General features: G+C 43.8%; 1 protein-coding gene across 2 annotated transcripts in view; it reads left to right on the top strand.

The window, feature by feature from the left end:
• Positions 1-15,955, top strand: part of LOC126203334 (uncharacterized) — a 78,589-nt gene extending 62,634 nt beyond the window's left edge. The window contains exons 1-2 of one of the 2 annotated variants that reach the window (XM_049937618.1): positions 4,537-4,605; positions 15,446-15,955. In XM_049937618.1, the coding sequence (XP_049793575.1) occupies positions 4,597-4,605; positions 15,446-15,802 (366 nt within the window). In that variant the 5' untranslated portion in view covers positions 4,537-4,596 and the 3' untranslated portion in view covers positions 15,803-15,955. Of the gene's footprint in view, positions 1-4,536; positions 4,606-15,445 lie in introns of those variants that run through there. The other variant, XM_049937619.1, reaches the window with a different exon arrangement.
• Positions 15,956-21,460: the final 5,505 nt, after the last annotated feature.

Here is a 21,460-nt window from a genome sequence, read left to right as displayed (position 1 = left end):
CCCACGAATAGTAGGGATCCCAGATTTCAGTACAGTCTCACAGACTGTTTTAATCTGCTAGAACATTTCATATCAGCGCACACAATGCTGCAGAGTGGAAATTAGTTGTTTAGTAGAAATGTTGTACCTTCTAAATAGCCTACACGGGTTTGCAGCTGGATGACGTTGTGCAAATTCCACAATATTTCCTCGGAGCAACTGTCCGTCACCTTCAGGTGGTTGAATCTTCCTGGTGGCTAGGTGCGACTGACGGTATTCGCTCGTCGACGTCCCAGTATATAGAATACGCCCAGGAAGAATGTGCAGCCGCGGAAATCACACATGCACGGTGATTTGCATATAGACGGCGCCATACTCGAACGCCCTCTGGCCAAAGTCGCAGAGCGGCCCTCTTGCACGTGGACTCCACACTATGTTTGTGGCGGTGCGGCCAGACGTCACTCATTTAAAAAACCATACTAGACCAATGTTATGACTGGACTGTTATCGAAAAAAATCTTGATTTTCTCTTGATTTAACAGCAGCAAAGCAGGGTTCCAGGCTGTGCTCAGCTGAAATCCCACATCCCTGTTGATGAGATTATCAGCTGTTCACACACGTATTGCTTCTTTAATGCGTTTCATAAATCAAGCATTGTCCTGTATTCAGACAGTGTTTTGGAATTGTTGACTTTTCCGGTTGGCGTGCATGTCAAAAATGGTTCAAATGGCTCTGACAAGGGAACCTCCCCATCGCACCCCCCTCAGATTTAGTTATAAGTTGGCACAGTGGATAGGCCTTGAAAAACTGAACATAGATCAATCGAGAAAACAGGAAGAAGTTGTGTGGAACTGTGTAAAAAATAAGTAAAATATACAAACTGAGTAGTCCATGTTCAAGATAAGTAACATCGAGCATGGTGACTGTTCATGAGAGCCGTGGTCCCGAGGTTAGCGTGAACAACTGCGGAACCAGAGGTCCTTGGTTCAAGTCTTCCCTCGGTTGAAAATTTTACTTTATTTGTTTTCGCAAGGTTATGATCTGTCAGTTCTTTCATTGACGTCTCAGTTCACTGTAATAAGTTTAGTGCGACCGCACCGCAAAACCGTGCGATTAGTAGACGAAAGTACGTTCCTCTCCAATGGGAACCGCAAACATTTGATCGCAAGGTCATAGGTCAACCGATTCCTCCACAGGAAAACACGTCTGATATATTCTATACGACACTGGTGACGGCATGTACGTCACATGACAGGAATATGTTGTCGACCCACCTAACTTGCACACTTGGCGAATGGGTAAAAAGATTCTTCTACCTTGACCGATTTAGGTTTTCTTGTGGATGTGATAATAACTCCCAAAAAAGTGATGAAAACATAAGAGTTTGTCACATAAACTGCAACAAATGAATGCAACAGTTTCACAGTCACACAGTTTTCCCTGTGCTCTGTCAAAACATATGTTTTTAACGTTTTCCAATTTTTTCCGTGTGTCAAATCCTGCATATGTCCAAGCAAAGCTGAACATGTCCTGGAATTTTTGAGAGCGAAGTTGATTGTGTGAGTGGCTGAGCTTTGATAATTGACACGCGTCAATTGCTAGAAAATAAAAAAGTTAAAATTTTTACTCGAGGGAAGACTTGAACCGAGGTCCTCTCGTACCGCAGTTGTTTACGTTAACCACGAGACCACGGCACTCCTGTAATCACATTCTCCTTGATGTGGCTTATGTTGCACATCGACTACTCAATTTGCATATTTTGCTTATTTTTTTCATAATTCGACAATACTTCTTCCTGTTTTCTCGATTGATCTGTGTTCAGTTTATCAAGGCCTATCCACTGTGCCAACTTATAACTAAATCTCAGGGGGGTGCGATGGGGAGGTTCCCTTGTGAGCACTATGGGACTTAACATCTATGGTCATCAGTCCCCTAGAACTTAGAACTACTTAAACCTAACTAACCTAAGGACATCACACAACACCCAGTCATCACGAGGCAGAGAAAATCCCTGACCCCGCCGGGAATCGAAGCCGGGAACCCGGGCGTGGGAAGCGAGAACGCTACCGCACGACCACGAATTGCGAACCGTACATGTCAATGACGCCGATGTTCATTGCAGCGTTCTTATACTGTGCGACACGTATGGCCTATATACGGAGCCCCACGTGTACCAGGAATCTTGTACACACCACGTTTCCTCAAGCCACGATCATCCATAACCGAACTCAATAGGTTCCTGAGTTTGGTAGAAGGTAGAAAAACATACTTAGTGTCATATCTCCGACGACTCATCCGATTCTGGACGACATGGCACCAAAATACAGCAGAAAGGCCAAAGTGATGGGTGTCTTAGTATCTTCAATTCGCTCCTTGGATAGAACTCGCTTGGGTCTGAATGAATTACGTGTGTGTCTCTCATAATAACCGTTTTGTCGAACACTGTCTTCAAGTGTTGTATTTCGCTCGACAGACTTTCAGGATCAGATACCACAAGTGCTCCGTGAACTGACGTACATAATTAACTACAGGATTGTGCAGGGTGATAGCAACTTGTGGCCGGCAGGTAGAGATCTGTATGAGTTGGCCTGCTGTATATGCTGTGTCCCAAAGTTAAATCTGCTTCCCTTCGTGCGAAAACATCAAGAAAAGATATAGTACCATCATTCTACACTTCCATTGTGAAATTTGTAATTGGGTGGAGCGAATTTAGATGCTGAAGAAACGTAGGTAGAGTATCAAGTTCCTGTGGCTACTATGAGTTAACGAGAATTTCGTTCTCATATAAGTATATGGCTGAAAGAGTCAGCCTTCAGGAATTGTGAAACAAACCCTGTCGTTGAAGACCATGCAGAGTGCAGATTCGCCACGAGATGGGGAAATTCACTGGCATCTATTGTTCTGAATGAGGTCTAGGTGCTGCAGTGTGGGAGTGAGACAGACGAGGACCTATGTCAGAGGGAAACCCCGTAGAAGCAATTTGTGGCCAAGGAGATGTAGCAGTGTTAAATATGGCGCACCTAAGATCAGCCATAAATGGAAACATTTATGAAAACAATTTAATTATGTAGTAATTCAGGGCATGAAGCCACAGTAATTTAATCTAGTACCCTTCATAAATTTTCATGGCGATCTCAATAAAACTTGAATATTGATCATATCTATAATAGTTTATAATTTACCGTTAAAGTGAAATCAACCAGTTTTGTAAGAAAGACGTGAATGCTAAAATCTGAACGTTTTGGTCGATCTTAATGATCCACATTTCGTATAGAAGGGCATCATTAAAATGATAAATGTTGTAAATATCAACTCTGTAACTTAATTTGTCTAAAGGAATAGTTAATTTTAAATTATCAGTATTTTCAGTTAAGCATCAGATCTTCATTTCCTCCACATGAAACACATCGAACGATGACAGCATGACCCCTTATTGAATCATTAGGTAGGAGAATAATTCTTGTAAAATTTAGTGCATAATAGTTGATGTAAAATAATGTAAAATAAGCTGTAGCCAATCAGAAGGACGGCTTCAGGAAAGGGAACTGCCCTAGTCAGTTGAGCAACGGTGATCGGCACGGGGGTGACTCGGCCGGGGACGGGCAGAGGGACAGTCCTGGTCTAGACACCAAACGGTACATTGCTGGTGGAGACGTGCAAGCGGACGGTCGGTCTTTAGGTAGCTAGGGACTGAAACGACTTAGAAAATTTCGCGTTGTGTGTTAACCCGGGACTTAGTCTCTGAGCAGTGAGCAGCCGCGTGTCTGTTGTAAGCTCAGACTTTTCATGTTGTTAGCGAGTTGGAGTATGGACTTGTATTTCGCGATGAGACTGTAACTGACGGAACTGTGTCAAATGGGTAGGCGCTCGAGTGTAATTGTAACTCTAGATACGACCACTTTCGCTATTAGTTTGCTTTCTGAATGAACATTATTCTAACCAAATCACGACTGTGTGGCCTTCATATTTTAGGGGTCGTTAATTTAGGTACCAATATTAGCTACCGATATTATTATGACTGTTATTAAATTTGTATTTCGCAAACCTTCCATCAGCCAGACAATTTAACCAAAGGGTCACAAGTGTCTAATTTAGGGCGTGTAATGCGACACGTCCGGTTCAACCCCTAGACGAGTTTGGGCCAAGACATTTGGACGAAGAGGAACCGCATGTGAGCCTGAAAATCTATGGCATGCTATCTCACACCACACCACAAAATTATCATCCATAATACATCGTACAGATGTGAACATTATTACTGTGCTGCGTCACCTTCCTATTGACACACACATTATATAGTTCTTCTTTCTGCGATGGGGCAGTAGAATGTATGGCGTCCGTCAGTTATACCGCTCAGATTTCGGCCTAAGCAACGAGTACCGGTATGCGGAAACGCGGGAACTGACTCCGTACCGGGAAGTGGGGAAGGCGGAAAGTGAAGCACACAATGGCAACAACTGCACATTTCCCCTCCAGCCTTTGAATTGGGGCAATGAATCAGCATTCTGAGGCCAGTACAAGCGGCCGAATGAGTATAAAAGAGCAGACGTCTCCAGAGGAAGGCACACACAGTGATCCAACACGTTCCTAGCCGACACACAATTTCAGCAAGCCAATATGAAAGCCGTAAGTATGCGACGGTTTGTTGTTACTAACCTTCAGCTGAAGGATTCCCTCTGCTTTTTTCTACGTATTTAGTCCTTCTGATCGCATTTCACCTTTTTTTTTTTTTTAAATTTATATACACATTATTTATCTGGGCATTCACAAAGTGTGGGTTTGCCGGTAGTTGGGAGCTCCACCACTAGGCGCGTAATGGGGATTCCTAGGAACATAGCTGCCTAATAGGGGAAGGAAGCTAGTGTGTACTTCATGTGCATACCAGGGGGAGGCATTCCGGATGCGGAAAGGCTGATTCCGGATGCCATGAAGAGTACAGGGAGCAGCCAACCGCTGGTGGTGGCTCGTTACCAATGACGTATGTCGCTTTGGATCGGAGGAGATTCTCTCTGGTTCTGGGTGGCTAGCGGAAATGGTAAGGACTGCCAGTCTTGCTTGCGAGATTAAGGCTGATCTCACCGATCTGCAGCATCGTCGATACAACCGACTGTGGTCCTTTGGTGCAGAGCTAAGTAAAGGGTCTGAATCAGAGGCTCAGGCGGTTATGTGACCGTGTAGGCAGCAGATTCCTAGACTTGCGCCGTCGGGTTGTGGGTTTCCAGGTTCCGCTTAATAGGTCAGGAGTCTACTACACACAGGAAGCGGCTACATGGGTAGCGGGGACTTTATGGAAGGGACTGGGTGGCTTTTTAGGTTAGAGGGCCTCAGGGAACCACAGAAAGGGCGTCCATCTCAAAGTGGGTAGGTAAAACACGGTACGTTAGTTGTAGAAACGATCGGTATTGTAATTGTAAATTGTCGTAGCTGTGTTGGGAAAGAACCAGAGCTCCAAGCCCTAATAGAAAGCAGTGAAGCTCAAATAGTTATAGGTACAGAAAGCCTCGCTAAAGCCGGAAATAAACTCAGCAGAAATTTTTTTGTAACAATCTAACAGTATACAGAAGGGATAGATTAAATGCAATTTGTGGTGGAGTATTTATTGCTGTCAGAAGATGTTCTCCTTGTAGTGTCATAGTATGGGTGGAGGTTATACTTGACAATCGGACTAAACTATGAACTGGGTTGTTTTACCGACCCCCCGACTCAAAAGCTATAGTTGCTGAACAGTTCAGAGGAAACTTGAGTCTCATTTCAAATAGGTACCCCACTCTTACAATTATAGTTGGAGGTGACTTTAATCTACCCTCGATATGCTGGAAAAATTAAACATTTAAAGCCGGCGGCAGGCATAAAACCTCATCCAAAATTGTACTGAATGCTTTCTCATACAATTATTTTGAACAATTAGTTCTTGAGCCCACTCGAAGCGTAAATGATTGCGAAAGCATATTTGACCTCTTAGCAACAAATAATCCTGGACAAATAGTGGATATCGTGACGAATACAGGGATTAGCGACCAATGCCATTAGCTGCTAGGCTGAATACCGTAACTCCTACAACCATCAAAAAGAAACGCAAAGTATATCTATTTTAAAAAGATGATAATAATGCTCTTAACGCCTTATTAAGAGACAGTCTGACCATGTAAGCGTAGAAAAGTCGTGGAATGACTTCAAAGAGATAATATCGACAGTAATTGAGAGATATATACCACATAAATTAATAAGTGATGGTACTGATTCCTCACGGTACACAAAGCGGGTCAGATCGCTGTTGCAGAAGCAGCGAAAAAAGCATGCCACATTTAAAAGAACGCAAAATCCCTAAGATTGGCAAAGTTTTGCAGAAGTTCGAAATATAGTGCGTACTTCAATGTGCCTCCCCCAATGAACCATGGACCTTCCCGTTGGTGGGGAGGCTTGCGTGCCTCAACGATACAGATAGCCGTACCGTAGGTACAACCACAACGGAGGGGTATCTGTTGAGAGGCCAGACAAACGTGTGGTTCCTGAAGAGGGGCAGCAGCCTTTTCAGTAGTTGCAGGGGCAACAGTCTGGATGACTGACTGATCAGCCCTTGTAACACTAACCAAAACGGCCTTGCTGTTTTGGTACTGCGAACGGCTGAAAGCAAGGGGAAACAACAGCCGTAATTTTTACCGAGGGCATGAAGCTTTACTGTATGATTAAATGATGATGATGTCCTCTTGGGTAAAATATTCCGGAGGTAAAACAGTCCCCCACTAGGATCTCCGGGCGGGGACTACTCAAGAGGACGTTGTTATCAGGAGAAAGAAAACTGGCATTCTACGGATCGGAGCGTGGAATGTCGGATCCCTTAATCGGGCAGGTAGATTAGAAAATTTAAAAAGGGAAATGGATAGGTTAAAGTTAGATATATAGAAAATTAGTGAAGTTCGGTGGCAGGAGTAACAAGATTTCTGGTCAGGTGAATACAGGGTTATAAATACAAAATCAAATAGGGGTAATGCAGGAGTAGGTTTAATTATGAATTAAAAAATAGGCGTGCGGGTAAGCTACTACAATCAGCATAGTGAACGTATTATAGTGGCCAAGATAGACACGAAGCCCACGCCTACTACAGTAGTACAAGTTTATATGCCAACTAGCTCTGCAGATGACGAAGAAATTGAAGAAATATATGATGAGATAAAAGAAATTATTCAGATAGTGAAGGGAGACGAAATTTAATAGTTAAGGGTGACTGGAGTTCGACAGTAGCACAAGGGAGAGAAGGAAACATAGTAGGTGAATATGGATTGGGGCTAAGAAATGAAAGAGGAAGCCGTCTGGTGGAATTTTGCACAGAGCATAACTTAATCATAGTTAACACTTGGTCCAAGAATCATAAAAGAAGGTTGTATACATGGAAGAATCCTGGAGATACTAAAAGGTATCAGATACATTATATAATGGTAAGACAGAGATTTCAGAACCAGGTTTTAAATTTTAGGACATTTCCAGGGGCAGATGTGGACTCTGATCACAATCTATTGGTTATGATCTGTAGATTAAAACTGAAAAATTGCAAAAAGATGGGAATTTAAGGAGATGGGACCTGGATAAACTGACTAAACCAGAGGTTGTACAGAGTTTCAGGGACAGCATAAGGGAACAATTAACAGGAATTGGGAAAAGAAATACAGTAGAAGAAGAATGGGTAGCTTTGAGGAATGAAATAGTGAAGGCAGCAGAGGATCAGGTAGGTAAAAAGACGAGGGATGGTAGAAATCCTTGGGTAACAGAAGAGATACTGAATTTAATTGATGAAAGGAGAAAATACAACAATGCAGTAAATGAAACAGGTAAAAGGAATACAAACGTCTCAGAAATGAAATCGACAGGAAGTGCAAAATGGCTAAGCAGGGATGGCTAGAGGACAAATGTAAGGATGTAGAGGCGCATATCACTATGGGTAAGATAGATACTGCCTACAGGAAAATTAAAGAGACATTTGGAGAAAAGAGAGCCACTTGTATGAATATCATGAGCTCAGATGGAAACCCAGTTCTGAGCAAGGAAGGGAAAGCAGAAAGGTGGAAGGAGTATAAAGAGGGTCTATACTAGGGCGATGTACTTGAGGACAATATTATGGAAATGGAAGAGGATGTAGATGAAGATGAAATGGGAGATAAGATACTGCGTGAAGAGTTTGACAGAGCACTGAAAGACCTGAGTCGAGACAAGGCCCCGGGAGTAGACAACATTCCATCAGAACTACTGGCGGCCTTGGGAGAGCCAGTCCTGACAAAACTCTACCATCTGGTGAGCAAGATGTATGAGACAGGCGAAATACCCTCAGACTTCAAGAAGAATATAATAATTCCAATCCCGAAGAAAGCAGGTGTTGACAGATGTGAAAATTACCGAACTATCAGTTTAAAAAGCCACAGCTGCAAAATACTAACGCGAATTATTTACAGACGAATGGAAAAACTGGTAGAAGCCGGCCTCGGGGAAGATCTGTTTGGATTCCTTTGAAATGTTGGAACACGTAAGGCAATACTGACCTTACGACTTATCTTAGAAGAAAGATTAAGGAAAGGCAAACCTACGTTTCTAGCATTTGTAGACTTAGAGAAAGCTTTTGACAATGTTGACTGGAATACTCTCTTTCGAATTCTGAAGGTGGCAGGGGTAAAATACAGGGAGCGAAAGGCTATTTACAATTTGTACAGAAACCAGATGGCAGTTATAAGAGTCGAGGGGCATGAAAGGGAAGCAGTGGTTAGGAAGGGAGTGAGACAGGGTTGTAGCCTCTCCCCGATGTTATTCAATCTGTATGTTGAGCAAGCAGTAAAGGAAACAAAAGAAAAATTTGGAGTAGGTATTAAAATCCAGGGAGAAGAAATAAAAACTTTGAGGTTCGCCGATGGCATTGTAATTCTGTCAGAGACAGCAAAGGACTTGGAAGAGCAGTTGAACGGAATGGACAGTGTCTTGAAAGGAGGATATAAGATAAACATCAACAAAAGTAAAACGAGGATAATGGAATGTAGTCGAATGAAGTCGGGTGATGCTGAGGGAGTTAGATTAAGAAATGAGACACTTAAAGTAGTAAAGGAGTTTTGCTATTTGGGGAGCAAAATAACTGATGATGGTTGAAGTACAGAGGATATAAAATGTAGACTGGCAATGGCAAGGAAAGCGTTTCTGAAGAAGAGAAATTTGTTAACATCGAGTATAGATTTAAGTGTCAGGAAATCGTTTCTGAAAGTATTTGTATGGAGTGTAGCCATGTATGGAAGTGAAACATGGACAATTAATAGTTTGGACAAGAAGAGAATAGAAGCTTTCGAAATGAGGTGCTAGAGAAGAATGTTGAAGATTAGGTGGGTAGATCACGTAACTAATGAGGAGGTATTGAATAGGAATGGGGAGAAGAGAAGTTTGTGGCACAACTTGACTAGAAGAAGGGACCGGTAGGTAGGACATGTTCTTAGGCATCAAGGGATCACAAATTTAGCATTGGAGGGCAGCGTGGAGGGTAAAAATCGTAGGGGGAGACCAAGAGATGAATACGCTAAGCAGATTCAGAAGGATGTAGGTTGCAGTAGGTACTGAGAGATGAAAGAGCTTGCACAGGATAGATTAGCATGGAGAGCTGCATCAAACCAGACTCAGGACTGAAAACCACAACAATAACAACTTCAATGTGAGATGCTTTGAATAATTCCCACAACGAAACTCTGTGTCGAAATCTGGCAGAAAACCCAAAGAGAATCTGGTCATACATAAAGCACCCCTGTGGCAAGACGCAATCAATATCATCACTGCGCGATAACAACCTTGAAGTCACTGACGCCAGTGCCACTGAAGCAGAGTTATTAACCACGATTTTCCGAGACTCCTTCACCAAAGAAGACTAAGTAAGTATTCCTGAATTCCAGTGAAGAACAACTGCCATGGCGACGAACCACTGAAGACAGTTCTGCTCCAGTCAATTGGATTCAAGGTCGAAGATGTGTCTGGAGACGGCCCGGACAGCGGTGGGGTACCAACTTGACTGTCGCCAGCCGCACAGCCCTAAAACCAGAGCTAATGATGTTGGCGTAGCATTCCTTTTGGTAGCAGGACCCCTTTGGGTGTCATCCGCAGCACCCTTAGAGCACAGCGTTACGTCCCCGATATCCTGCTCCTCTCTTTGTTAGCCCTCGAGGGCACCGAACCTGAGCTTACTTTTCAGCAAGATAATGCCCACCCGCACTTATCGAGAGTTTCTAATGCTTCTTTTCTTGCTTGCCAAACCCGACCTTCGCCAGGAAGGCCATAGATTTTATCTCCAGTTGAGAAAGTTAGAAGTATGAAGGGTAGACCCTCCAACTGGCTTGAGTTTTTGACGACCTAACCCGATAACTGGACAGAATGAAGGCACGATATCCTTTAGGAGGACATCGAACAACTGTATCAATAAGTGCCAAGCCAGAGGTCTACCAAAGCGTAGTCGACTGCTCAACTTGTGTAGCTTTTTCTCTTGAAGCAATCATAATTTTTTTCTGAAATTGTAATCATTTGTTTGTCTGTACGTATACATAACATCTTAATTTCCGCCAGATTTGGATAATAGGTTCGAGTTGATCCTTCTCTTTTTTCCTTAGGGTGTACGAATGTAGGATAGACGGGGAAGTATGCAAAGATTTATTCATATTATTTACGAAAAATTCTGACAATGAGTATAAAAAAAATACAAACGAAAACAGAAAAAGTTAAATAACGCAACCTAAGCAACAATAGACTCCTTGGGGTACATTCTCGCAACACAGGCCACAACTGGTAAGAACTACTGTGCGGCTCACAGTTATAGTCAAATGGTTCAAGTGGCTCTGAGCACTATGGAACTTCACATCTTAGGTCATCAGTCCCCTAGAACTTAGAACTACTTAAACCTAACTAACCTAAGGACATCACACACATCCATGCCCGCGACAGGATTCGAATCTGCGACCGTAGGTTCCAGACTGAAGCGCCTAGAACCGCTCGGCCACTGCGGCTGGCGCAGTTATAGTCGTCCGCAGTTCTAATCTGACAAAAACCTTAAGAAATTTGTATATTTATTCTTATCACTAATATCGGAACGGACCCAGTCTTCCTCCTAGAGATGGTGCAGTACTAGACAAGCAGCAGCAATTATCGCATTCCATTTGTGAAAGCAAGTGAATGGGACAGAACGCCTAGTGCAATACACAGTAACTTTTGCCACATACTTTAAACGATTTGTGTTGCATACACACCTCCTACAGATTGTGCAGATAAGATAGGCAGCAGTGAACAAGAATTACATCACTATACATAACTATAATATACTGTCTTTGAATGAAAATGAAAGGTACTAAATATGTAGTACATCTGCAGCTATACTCCGCAACCACCTTATCGTGTCTGGCAGAAGGTTCTTTCTGAACCAGCCTCACTTCTGCCTTTCCCCGTTCCAGTCACATACACTTCGCTGGAAGAACGATTGTCGGTAGGCCTCCATGTGCGCTCAGATCTCTCTAACTTTATCTTGTTGGTCTTTTCACGAGATAGGTGGAACTATAATAGAAGGCTATACAGTGATGTAGCAAGCCTCTCCTGCAGCGTCTGCCACTGGAGTTCGCTGGAATCTCCATGCGCTTATTAAATAAAACTGTAACGCAAAGTGGTGCTCTTTTTTTGATCTGCTTTTAGGAAAGACGCCTGAGACATTGCAGAGTACGAATTATGTGACACCCTGTGCATACTGCAACTACACGGAAGTGCAAAAGAAACTGGTATAGGCACGCGTATTCAGATACAGATATATGTTAACAGCCAGAATACGGCGCTACGGTCGGCAACGCCTATATAAGACAACAAGTGTCTGGCGCAGTTGTTAGATCGGTTACTGCTGCTACAATGGCGGGTTGTTGAGATTTGAGCAAGTCTGAGCGTGGTGTTATAATCAGCGCACGAGTGTTGGGGCAGAGCATCTCCGAGGTAGCGATAAACTGGGGATTTGCCCGTACGACCATTTCACTAGTGCACCGTGAATATCAGGAAACCGATAAAACATCAAATCTCCGACATAGCTGCGGCCGGAAAAACACTCTGCAAGCACAGGGCCAATAACGACTGAAGAGAATCGCTCAACGTGACTGAAGGGCAACCCTTCCGCAAATTGCTGCAGATTCAATGCTGGGCCATCAATAAGTGTCAGTGTGCGAACCATTCAACGGAGCATCTCCGATTTGGGCATTCGGAGCCGAAAGCCCACTCGTGTACCTTTGATGACCGCACGACAGAGAGCTGTACACATCGCCTATGCCAATCAACGCCTCCGTTCGACTGTTGATGACTGGAAACATATTGCCTGGTTGGACGAGTCTCGTTTCAGATAGTATCGTGCGGATGAATGTATCTTCTGTGGAGACAACCTCATGAATCCGTGGACCCTGCATGTCAGCAGGGACCTGTTAAAGCTGGTGGAGTGTCTATAATGGTGTGGGGTTTGTGCAGTTGGAGTGATATGGGATCCCTGACACGTCTAGATACAACTCTGACATGTGACACGTAGGTAAGCATCCTGCCTGACCACCTGCAACCATTCATGTCCACTGTGCGTTCCGACGGACTTGGCCAATTCCAGCAGGCCAATGCGACACTTCACATGTCCAGAATTACTACAGATTGGCTCGAGGGACACTCCTCTGATTTGAAACACCTCGGTTGTCAACCAGACTCCACAGACACGAACATACACTCCTGGAAATTGAAATAAGAACACCGTGAATTCATTGTCCCAGGAAGGGGAAACATTATTGACACATTCCTGGGGTCAGATACATCACATGATCACACTGACAGAACCACAGCCACATAGACACAGGCAACAGAGCATGCACAATGTCGGCACTAGAACAGTGTATATCCACCTTTCACAGCAATGCAGGCTGCTATTCTCCCATGGAGACGATCGTAGAGATGCTGGATGTAGTCCTGTGGAACGGCTTGCCATGCCATTTCCACCTGGCGCCTCAGTTGGACCAGCGTTCGTGCCGGACGTGCAGACCGCGTGAGACGACGCTTCATCCAGTCCCAAACATGCTCAATGGGGGACAGATCCGGAGATCTTGCTGGCCAGGGTAGTTGACTTACACCTTCTAGAGCACGTTGGGTGGCACAGGATACATGCGGACGTGCATTGTCCTGTTGGAACAGCAAGTTCCCTTGCCGGTCTAGGAATGGTAGAACGATGGGTTAGATGACGTTTTGGATGTACCGTGCACTATTCAGTGTCCCCTCGACGATCACCAGTGGTGTACGGCCAGTGTAGGAGATCGCTCCCCACACCATGATGCCCTGTGTGCCTCGGTCGTATGCAGTCCTGATTGTGGCGCTCACCTGCACGGCGCCGCCCGCATCTCGTGGTCGTGCGGTAGCGTTCTCGCTTCCCACGCCCGGGTTCCCGGGTTCGATTCCCGGCGGGGTCAGGGATTTTCTCTGCCTCGTGATGGTTGGGTGTTGTGTGATGTCCTTAGGTTAGTTAGGTTTAAGTAGTTCTAAGTTCTAGGGGACTGATGACCATCGATGTTAAGTCCCATAGTGCTCAGAGCCATTTGAACCATTTTTTGCACGGCGCCAAACACGCATACGACCATCATTGGCACCAAGGCAGAAGCGACTCTCATCGCTGAAGACGACACGTCTCCATTCGTCCCTCCATTCACGCCTGTCGCGACACCACTGGAGGCGGGCTGCACGATGTTGGGGCGTGAGCGGAAGACGGCCTAACGGTGTGCGGGACCGTAGCCCAGCTTCATGGAGACGGTTGCGAATGGTCCTCGCCGATACCCCAGGAGCAACAGTGTCCCTAATTTGCTGGGAAGTGGCGGTGCGGTCCCCTACGGCACTGCGTAGGATCCTACGGTCTTGGCGTGCATCCGTGCGTCGCTGCGGTCCGGTCCCAGGTCGACGGGCACGTGCACCTTCCGCCGACCACTGGCGACAACATAGATGTACTGTGGAGACCTCACGCCCCACGTGTTGAGCAATTCGGCGGTACGTCCACCCGGCCTCCCGCATGCCCACTATACGCCCTCGCTCAAAGTCCGTCAACTGCACATACGGTTCACGTCCACGCTGTCGCGGCATGCTACCAGTGTTAAAGACTGCGATGGAGCTCCGTATGCCACGGCAAACTGGCTGACACTGACGGCGGCGGTGCACAAATGCTGCGCAGCTAGCGCCATTCGACGGCCAACACCGCGGTTCCTGGTGTGTCCGCTGTGCCTTGATTTAAAGATGATTTCTTCACTTAAACGGATTGCTGGAGAATATACACTCATTAGAAAAGCCATTGATGGTTGCATTATGCATTTCTTTAAATGCATTGTAGCTTCGAGATATTGTTCATGAGAAAAAACTAGACGCAGTTAGAATTTTCACTGAGTGGTATTCCTACATGAAGGAAGGCTATGTAAACGTAGATTCACACTTGATGAAATGCTCTGGTACGGAACGATAGGCCAGTAATTTCCACTATGCATTTCAAATGAAAGGATTCACTGAGGCAGTCAATAGAACCGTACCAGACCGACGGGACATTAGAGTCAAGATGTCTCGGCAAGAGAGCTTTGACATTGCCGTCATCGTCTTTTAAAATTATAAATTACCTTACTTTTCCTGCACTCTCTCAACTCAACAGCTGTGAACTTTTTGTTTTAGCACCTTCTTAGACTGTATTCGATTCTCTTCCTTTGCTTTTTGTGATACGCACAGACGCCCCATGAAAGCTTCGATATTTTTTTTTTCTATTGAGTGTTCTTGCACAAGGGATGCCACATAGCTGAGACTGAAAACTAATTTATGTTTTGCTACGCTTGGACAGAATATGGATTGTCTACAAATAAGGACGTAAATGAATGAACCAATTTCCATTAAATAACTTTTCAACTGTGGAAAATTTTGTCTCTCTTGAAGGAGAAAATTACATTTGTATTTGATGTTATTTGGTATTTAGAAATAAGTAACTAAATACAACGAATAGCACTATATATATATATATATATATATATATATATATATATATATATATATATATATATATATATATATATTCGCTGGCAAGTAAATGTCGCCGTTTCGAAATGTTCAGAAGAAACTTGCCCTGTTATTCCAATTTTGATCAGTTTACCATGCAATTTCTTTGCTGATCATACGTTTTGACGTTTTCATTTGCAGTAATAAACTTTATCACTGGCAGTTCCTTAGTTCTGATATTATAGTACGACTTTTAGTGTCGCAGATAGTATATCATAACGTTACTTTGACCTCTCCAATAATTTTGGTAAGATGAAGTGACTTTGAGCTCAAATTGCGTCTGCTGTGGTCAGACCAAATTCTGACCGTGACCTCACCTAGCGTTCCGTACCTTCTTCACTGACATCTGGTGTGAGTCGGCTTTAAGCCTGTACCTGTTGTTCCGCAGGTGCTCGCTGTGGTGGTCCTAGGCGCGGCAGCTGCCACCTTTGCTACTGCAGTGCCCACCAATCCCAGCACCGGGCAGCATCGCCACCAAGACCAGCCTAACGAGAGACGCGATATCGGAGTGGGGGATGTGAACTTCGGCGGTGAGAGCTTCAACCCCAACGTCAATGTAAATAACAAGCATTATCCTTCACCAGGTGCATCCAGCGACTCTGGAGTGGGTAGGGTGAACTTCGGCGTTGGCAGCTTCAACCCCAACGTCAATGTAAACAACACTGCCTACCCCCCTGTTCACGTACCCATCGGAACCTACCACCCTCTGCCCTGTAACAAGCAGCGAACTCCCGTCTGTCAATAAACTCAGCTATATCTAATGCCGTGACGTCGACCCCTGTGCTGTTATTCCCTCTGCTCACAGTAGTAAGTTCACGTATCCTTTTATAATATGTTCTGAATTTACCTATCTGCAGGCATGTATGTACTTTGTGTGAATAAAATTGTGTCTGTGCCTTTACAGTGAAAGAGTTTTCATTGAATTCGTGTTTAAGATGACATCCATTATTTTTATCGACTTTTTGCAGAGCCACGTAATCTGATCTTAATAGAGGAGTAACGCTCAATGCTCCAACAACACAGCCATGAAAAAACAAACACCAGTCTTGCTTTGCACGACCAGACTGGGAAAAACAGCAAACACAATCAATGCGCTTGTATACTTGTACTGTATATTGTACTCACAGCCACATGTAGGTACATAAACAGGGAGAGAGACAGAGAGAAGAAAGGTAAGAGGTGCAAAAAGCAGAGAATGAGAGTTGCAGAACAAGAAAAGAATGGATAACGCAAAGCGAGAGAGAGGGAGGTAAGAAACAAAGATTGACAGTGGAGCGGTCAAATGGCAGCGCTGGCCAGAGTGAGAGAAAAAAGTAGTGCGAGGTAGATTCACAGGGCTACATCGATATGGAACGAAAAACATGAAGAAACAGAAGGGAGAAGTGATTAGTGGGAGAATGGGAAATGGATCGGGAAGGAGAGTAACAAGTAGGAGGGAACAGAAAGAGGGAGAAAAATACAAGGAGAATGTAAGGCAGTGCGTCTTTGCACAGACATTCAAAGATCGTAAGCTGAGAGACTGGCTCTGAGCACTGTGGGACTTAACATCTATGGTCATCAGTCTCCTAGAACTTAGAACTACTTAAACCTAACTAACTAAGGACATCACACAACACCCAGTCATCACGAGGTAGAGAAAATCCCTGACCCCGCCGGGAATCGAACCCGGGAACCCGGGCGTGGGAAGCGAGAACGCTACCGCACGACCACGAGCTGCGGACTGAGAGATTGGTGGACCAAGTTTATCCCTCCCACAGACATTACCAAATTCACATGAGCGTCATCGTTTGCTTGTAATCATCTCGATGTACATACCTTCCAATACACTGAATATTTCAGCACCTCGAGAAATACTTCGGAATACAGTACTATGTTTCATTTTAGGTTTTATATGGTAATAAAACAACTGCTCAGGTATCAATGTCTTGCATTATGTGTGAATCGAACGATAGTGTGGTTTTAAGCTGACTCTCCTTGGTAATATATTTAAAACAATAGCTTATCGTCATATACTACTGACGGCGGAGTTGCAGAGGTGGGGGTTGGGGGGGGGGGGGCGGTGATCAATTGAATGGAAACTGAAAGTTATAAATTTATTTGCCGGGAAATCGCACCAGATTTTATCGCAAAATTTTAAGCACACACGTACAAGAAGCTATTAATCCAAAGATCAACATATAACCTGTTTTTCTTTAAATCACTGGAAAAATTCAATATTATAACAGGAGCTGCAGAAAGCGTTTTAACCTACAGTTACAAATATTTCTCTTTTTGGTCAAAATATCATTAGCTAACCATTTTTAAATTCCTAATGAAAATTCAGAAACCAGGAATCAGAATGCAACGCAGTTTATAGACCATCAACATTTGGCAACACTGCGCCGAAGGCGACTTATTGCATTTAGAAAATAGTACACTTACAAAATTTTATTCAACTTACGTCCACAATATCGAAACAATTTATTTAACAAACACACAAGAACATTAAAGGAAAACGCAAGGACTGATGAACTAAAAGCTAATAAGTAAATAGTAGTCTTTGTCATTCAATTATAATTGTGCAAGGGATCCGACTTGATGTTTATTAAATTTAAAATTCAACTAAATGGGTCGAGAACCTTTCGACATCTTCTTATACGTAAATGAAATATGTAGTCTATGTATTTTCGAACTAAATTGGTCAAGAACTTTTCCTGATTTTTTGATAACTTTTTCACATACTTTGCCCGTCTTAACGTTCATTAGAGTACGGTGCACAAATCTGAAATGAATCAGTTAAGTACTTTTGGAGATTTTTGGAAACAATGATAAACAACAACTTGTGTTATGTAGTAGTATGGGTTACTCATCAATGACGTACAATAGATAAAACATGAATCTGCACAACACACAGAGGACACGTGACACACCAGTACAATAAGACAATTGACTTCATAACATTAGACGTGTTCCAACCGGATTTTAAAAAAACTTAAAGATCTTATTAAGTGTGAGGGCACTCTGTGCATTGATATTTATTCAACGAATGCTGGCGATTTTATAAAGTCCTTGGTGACTGGAAGACCACAGAGGAATGTGATGTGACAGCTGAGAAATTAGAACTCAGAAACACTTCCACATTCAGTAGTGCAGTATTTAGTACCTAGCTCCATGTATATTTAATTCATCACTAAACACATAAGGGATGTTGCAATCAGAGATACAAGAAATCAATACAAGAATTCATTGAATTTCACCGCTGAAAGATCTCAGTTGACAGTTGGTGCTACTTAGCATGTGACCAATTAATTATTGGTCCACGACTTCCCACACGGTTCACACACAAAACAAACATAAAGTTAACGTTCCAAATTAGTAACCACACTTCACTGTGAAAGCACTCGCAGACGAGCCGAATCCTGTTTCCCTAGGCCTGGTACCAACTAGAAACACATAAGGTGTCCGACCGGTGGCCCAAACAGAAGACAAATATTATAAATAGTACTTCAAGCGGTGAACATACAAAGAAAACCAAGAACCACCAATCACAAATCAGACGTCAATGCGGAAACACAGGCAAGCCATCGAAAATTACTGTATGAAAACGTGATACCAAATTAACTAGACGCACATGCTCCACTAAACCGACTGCGAAACCACGCAGAAGTCAGCTTGGCAGTCCGTACAAGAGAAAGCAAACACTAACGACAACTCATTGCATACAACAACTCTAACCGAAGTGGGAAACCTTAGCAACGGAGAACTAATCATTCCGCTTCTTACAAGCGAAACTCCCCACCTCAACCCCCTTCAAGTTTAGTGGTAAGATGGCCCAGTGAACATCACGTCACGAACTGAACACAGATCAAGCGTGAAAACAGGAAGAAGGTGTACTGAACTGTGAAAAACAGCGAAACAGAAACAGTGAACGGTCCAAGGACAGCCTGAAAAATGAGCTGTGTGTTGGGTAAGTGGTCACCGTGTTGGACTACCCAGTGGACCAGCCGTGTTCAAAACTTCCACGTGCCGTTAATGCATGTAAACTTTTTTCTTTACAAGGTTATGAACTGTCCGTCCGGTCATTGAAATGTTTGTTCTCTTTCTGTAGTTTGGCTGTTGTCATAGAAAAGGAGTCATGTGGCAGGCATACGTTACTGTCGCACGTAAATGTCATGACTAGTGAGAGCAGGCGAGATACCACATTTTCGTCTCACAGAAATGAAAAGAACAAATAAATGGATGTGACCTACGTTACAACAAAGGAATTCAAGAGTCAAGACTTCCAAAACGGAACACAGTTTCTAAAACGTTAGATATATATATTTTGACAGAGCATGGAGAAGCTGTCTGATTGCGAAATAGTTACGTTCATTTGCTGCACCTTATGTGACAAACTATCATGTTTGCATCATTTCCTTGGGAGTGATCACATGCACATTCATAAGAACACCCGTGTCGGGCAAGGAGGGAGGATATCTGACTGACTTACCAGTCGTTCAAACTAGGTGGGTCCATAAGCGATTTTTATCGTATGGTACATGTGCTGTCACTAATGCCGTGTACGAAACACCAGACGTGCTTTCCGGTGGAGGATTTGTTTGAATTGTGGCCTTGTAAGGAAACGTTTGCGGTTCCCATTCGAAACCCACTTCCTTTCGACTGCAGGACAGGGTAGTTGTGCAGAATCAACTGTCATTATAGGTCTCTACCTTACACCTGGCTGTTGTAAACGGACGTTACACCACGACGCAGACACAAATTTGAATAAAACGAAAAAAATTGGCACGACAAAGGCTTTATCACCACTCGCGCGCTTGGGTCCCCTACGCCGTAACCACTTAACCACGACTCCATCGCTGTTACAGGCTGCTCTACATTGCACTTCTTCTCCTCTGACTGTTCACGTTTTCTATCCTGCTTTTCTTTTCACAGTCCAGTACACCTTCTTCTTTTCACGCATGATCAGTTCCTCGTTGGCTGTTCACTAGGCCACCTTACCACTAAATCTGATGGGCATGCGATGGGGAGTTTGCCTTGTTAGTACAACACTGAACAGCGTACTCCTCAACTCTGCTGCACATGACGAAGCCATGAGGTGGTGTCACATCTACTTAGGGCGAAACCGTTTCTTCAGTTTTCGAATTGTTTATCTTCTACGCTTCTACTTGTTATAATCAATGAAAAACACGCTATGTCCAAAATTTCAGCTCAACCGAACAACTACAAAACGACCCTCATCGACCGCGAGATTTTGAATTTTTGCTGTGTGAATTTTGCTACGCAGTTTCTCATTATCTTTATTATTAAATAAAGTTTCATTATTAACGATACTTGTTTCTAATACTCCAGCTTTAACACTTTTGTCCACATCTTAACATATAATACATGCCATAATTTTATTACTAGTGAAACATTAGTAGTGTTAATAAAGATGGCTGTAATGGCTAGGTGGGAGCGAAAGTGGCATCATCCTTTTACTGCTTTGGAGAATACTGCAGCCTAGCCGTGAACACTTAAAACAAAGCAAAAAAAGAGACAACTGCGGTACTAGAATGAGATTTTCACTCTGCAGCGGAGTGTGCGCTGATATGAAACTTCCTGGCGGAATAAAACTGTGTGCCCGACCGAGACTCGAACTCCCCGAGTTCGAGTCTCGGTCGGGCACACAGTTTTAATCTGCCAGGAAGTTCATATCAGCGCACACTCCGCTGCAGAGTGAAAAACTCATTCTGGAAACACCCCACAGGCTGTGGCTAATCCATGACTCCGCAGTATCCTTTCTTTCAGGAGTGCTAGTTTTGCAAGGTTCGCAGGAGAGCTTCTATAAAGTTTGGAAGGTAGGAGACGAGATACTGGCAGAAGTAAAGCTGTGAGACCGGGCGTGAATCGTGCTTCGGTAGCTCAGATGGTAGAGCACTTGCCCGCGAAAGGCAAAGGTCCCGAGTTCGAGTCTCGGTCGGGCACACAGTTTTAATCCGCCAGGAAGTTTCAACTGCGGTACCGTCAGTGAGTTTCGTGGCGATAGTTACATCCGATCGTCTGCTTCTAAATTTTGTGTTGCACTGGCACGGAAAGTTGTTCCCCGTGCCCAAAGGCGTTAAAAAACAAAATCAACTGGCAGTAGTAGCAACCTTTTAAGGCATGGATCAGTTATTGGGCTTAACTGAAATGCTAACAGCTTCCGGAGGAGATCAGGTCAAGGCTGTTCACCAGGCATCAGAAAGGTGGGGCACAGCTGACAAAATTGAGGCACTTTGCTGTGATACGATAGCAAGTGATACGGGATGAGTAAATTGTAGTTCTACCAGTATGGAGCAATTGTTCACGTAAGTCTTGTTACACCTCTCTCGTCATCATCACATTTCTGAAATGGTCTTGAGGACCTTTCTCCTCTTACTGATGGCCACAACTTCCACTCCATACA

This window comes from Schistocerca nitens, chromosome 9 (assembly GCF_023898315.1).
Source record: "Schistocerca nitens isolate TAMUIC-IGC-003100 chromosome 9, iqSchNite1.1, whole genome shotgun sequence".
Taxonomy (NCBI): domain Eukaryota; kingdom Metazoa; phylum Arthropoda; class Insecta; order Orthoptera; family Acrididae; genus Schistocerca; species Schistocerca nitens.
Note: the sequence above shows the minus strand (reverse complement) of the source record. Positions and strands in the feature narration are given on the sequence as shown.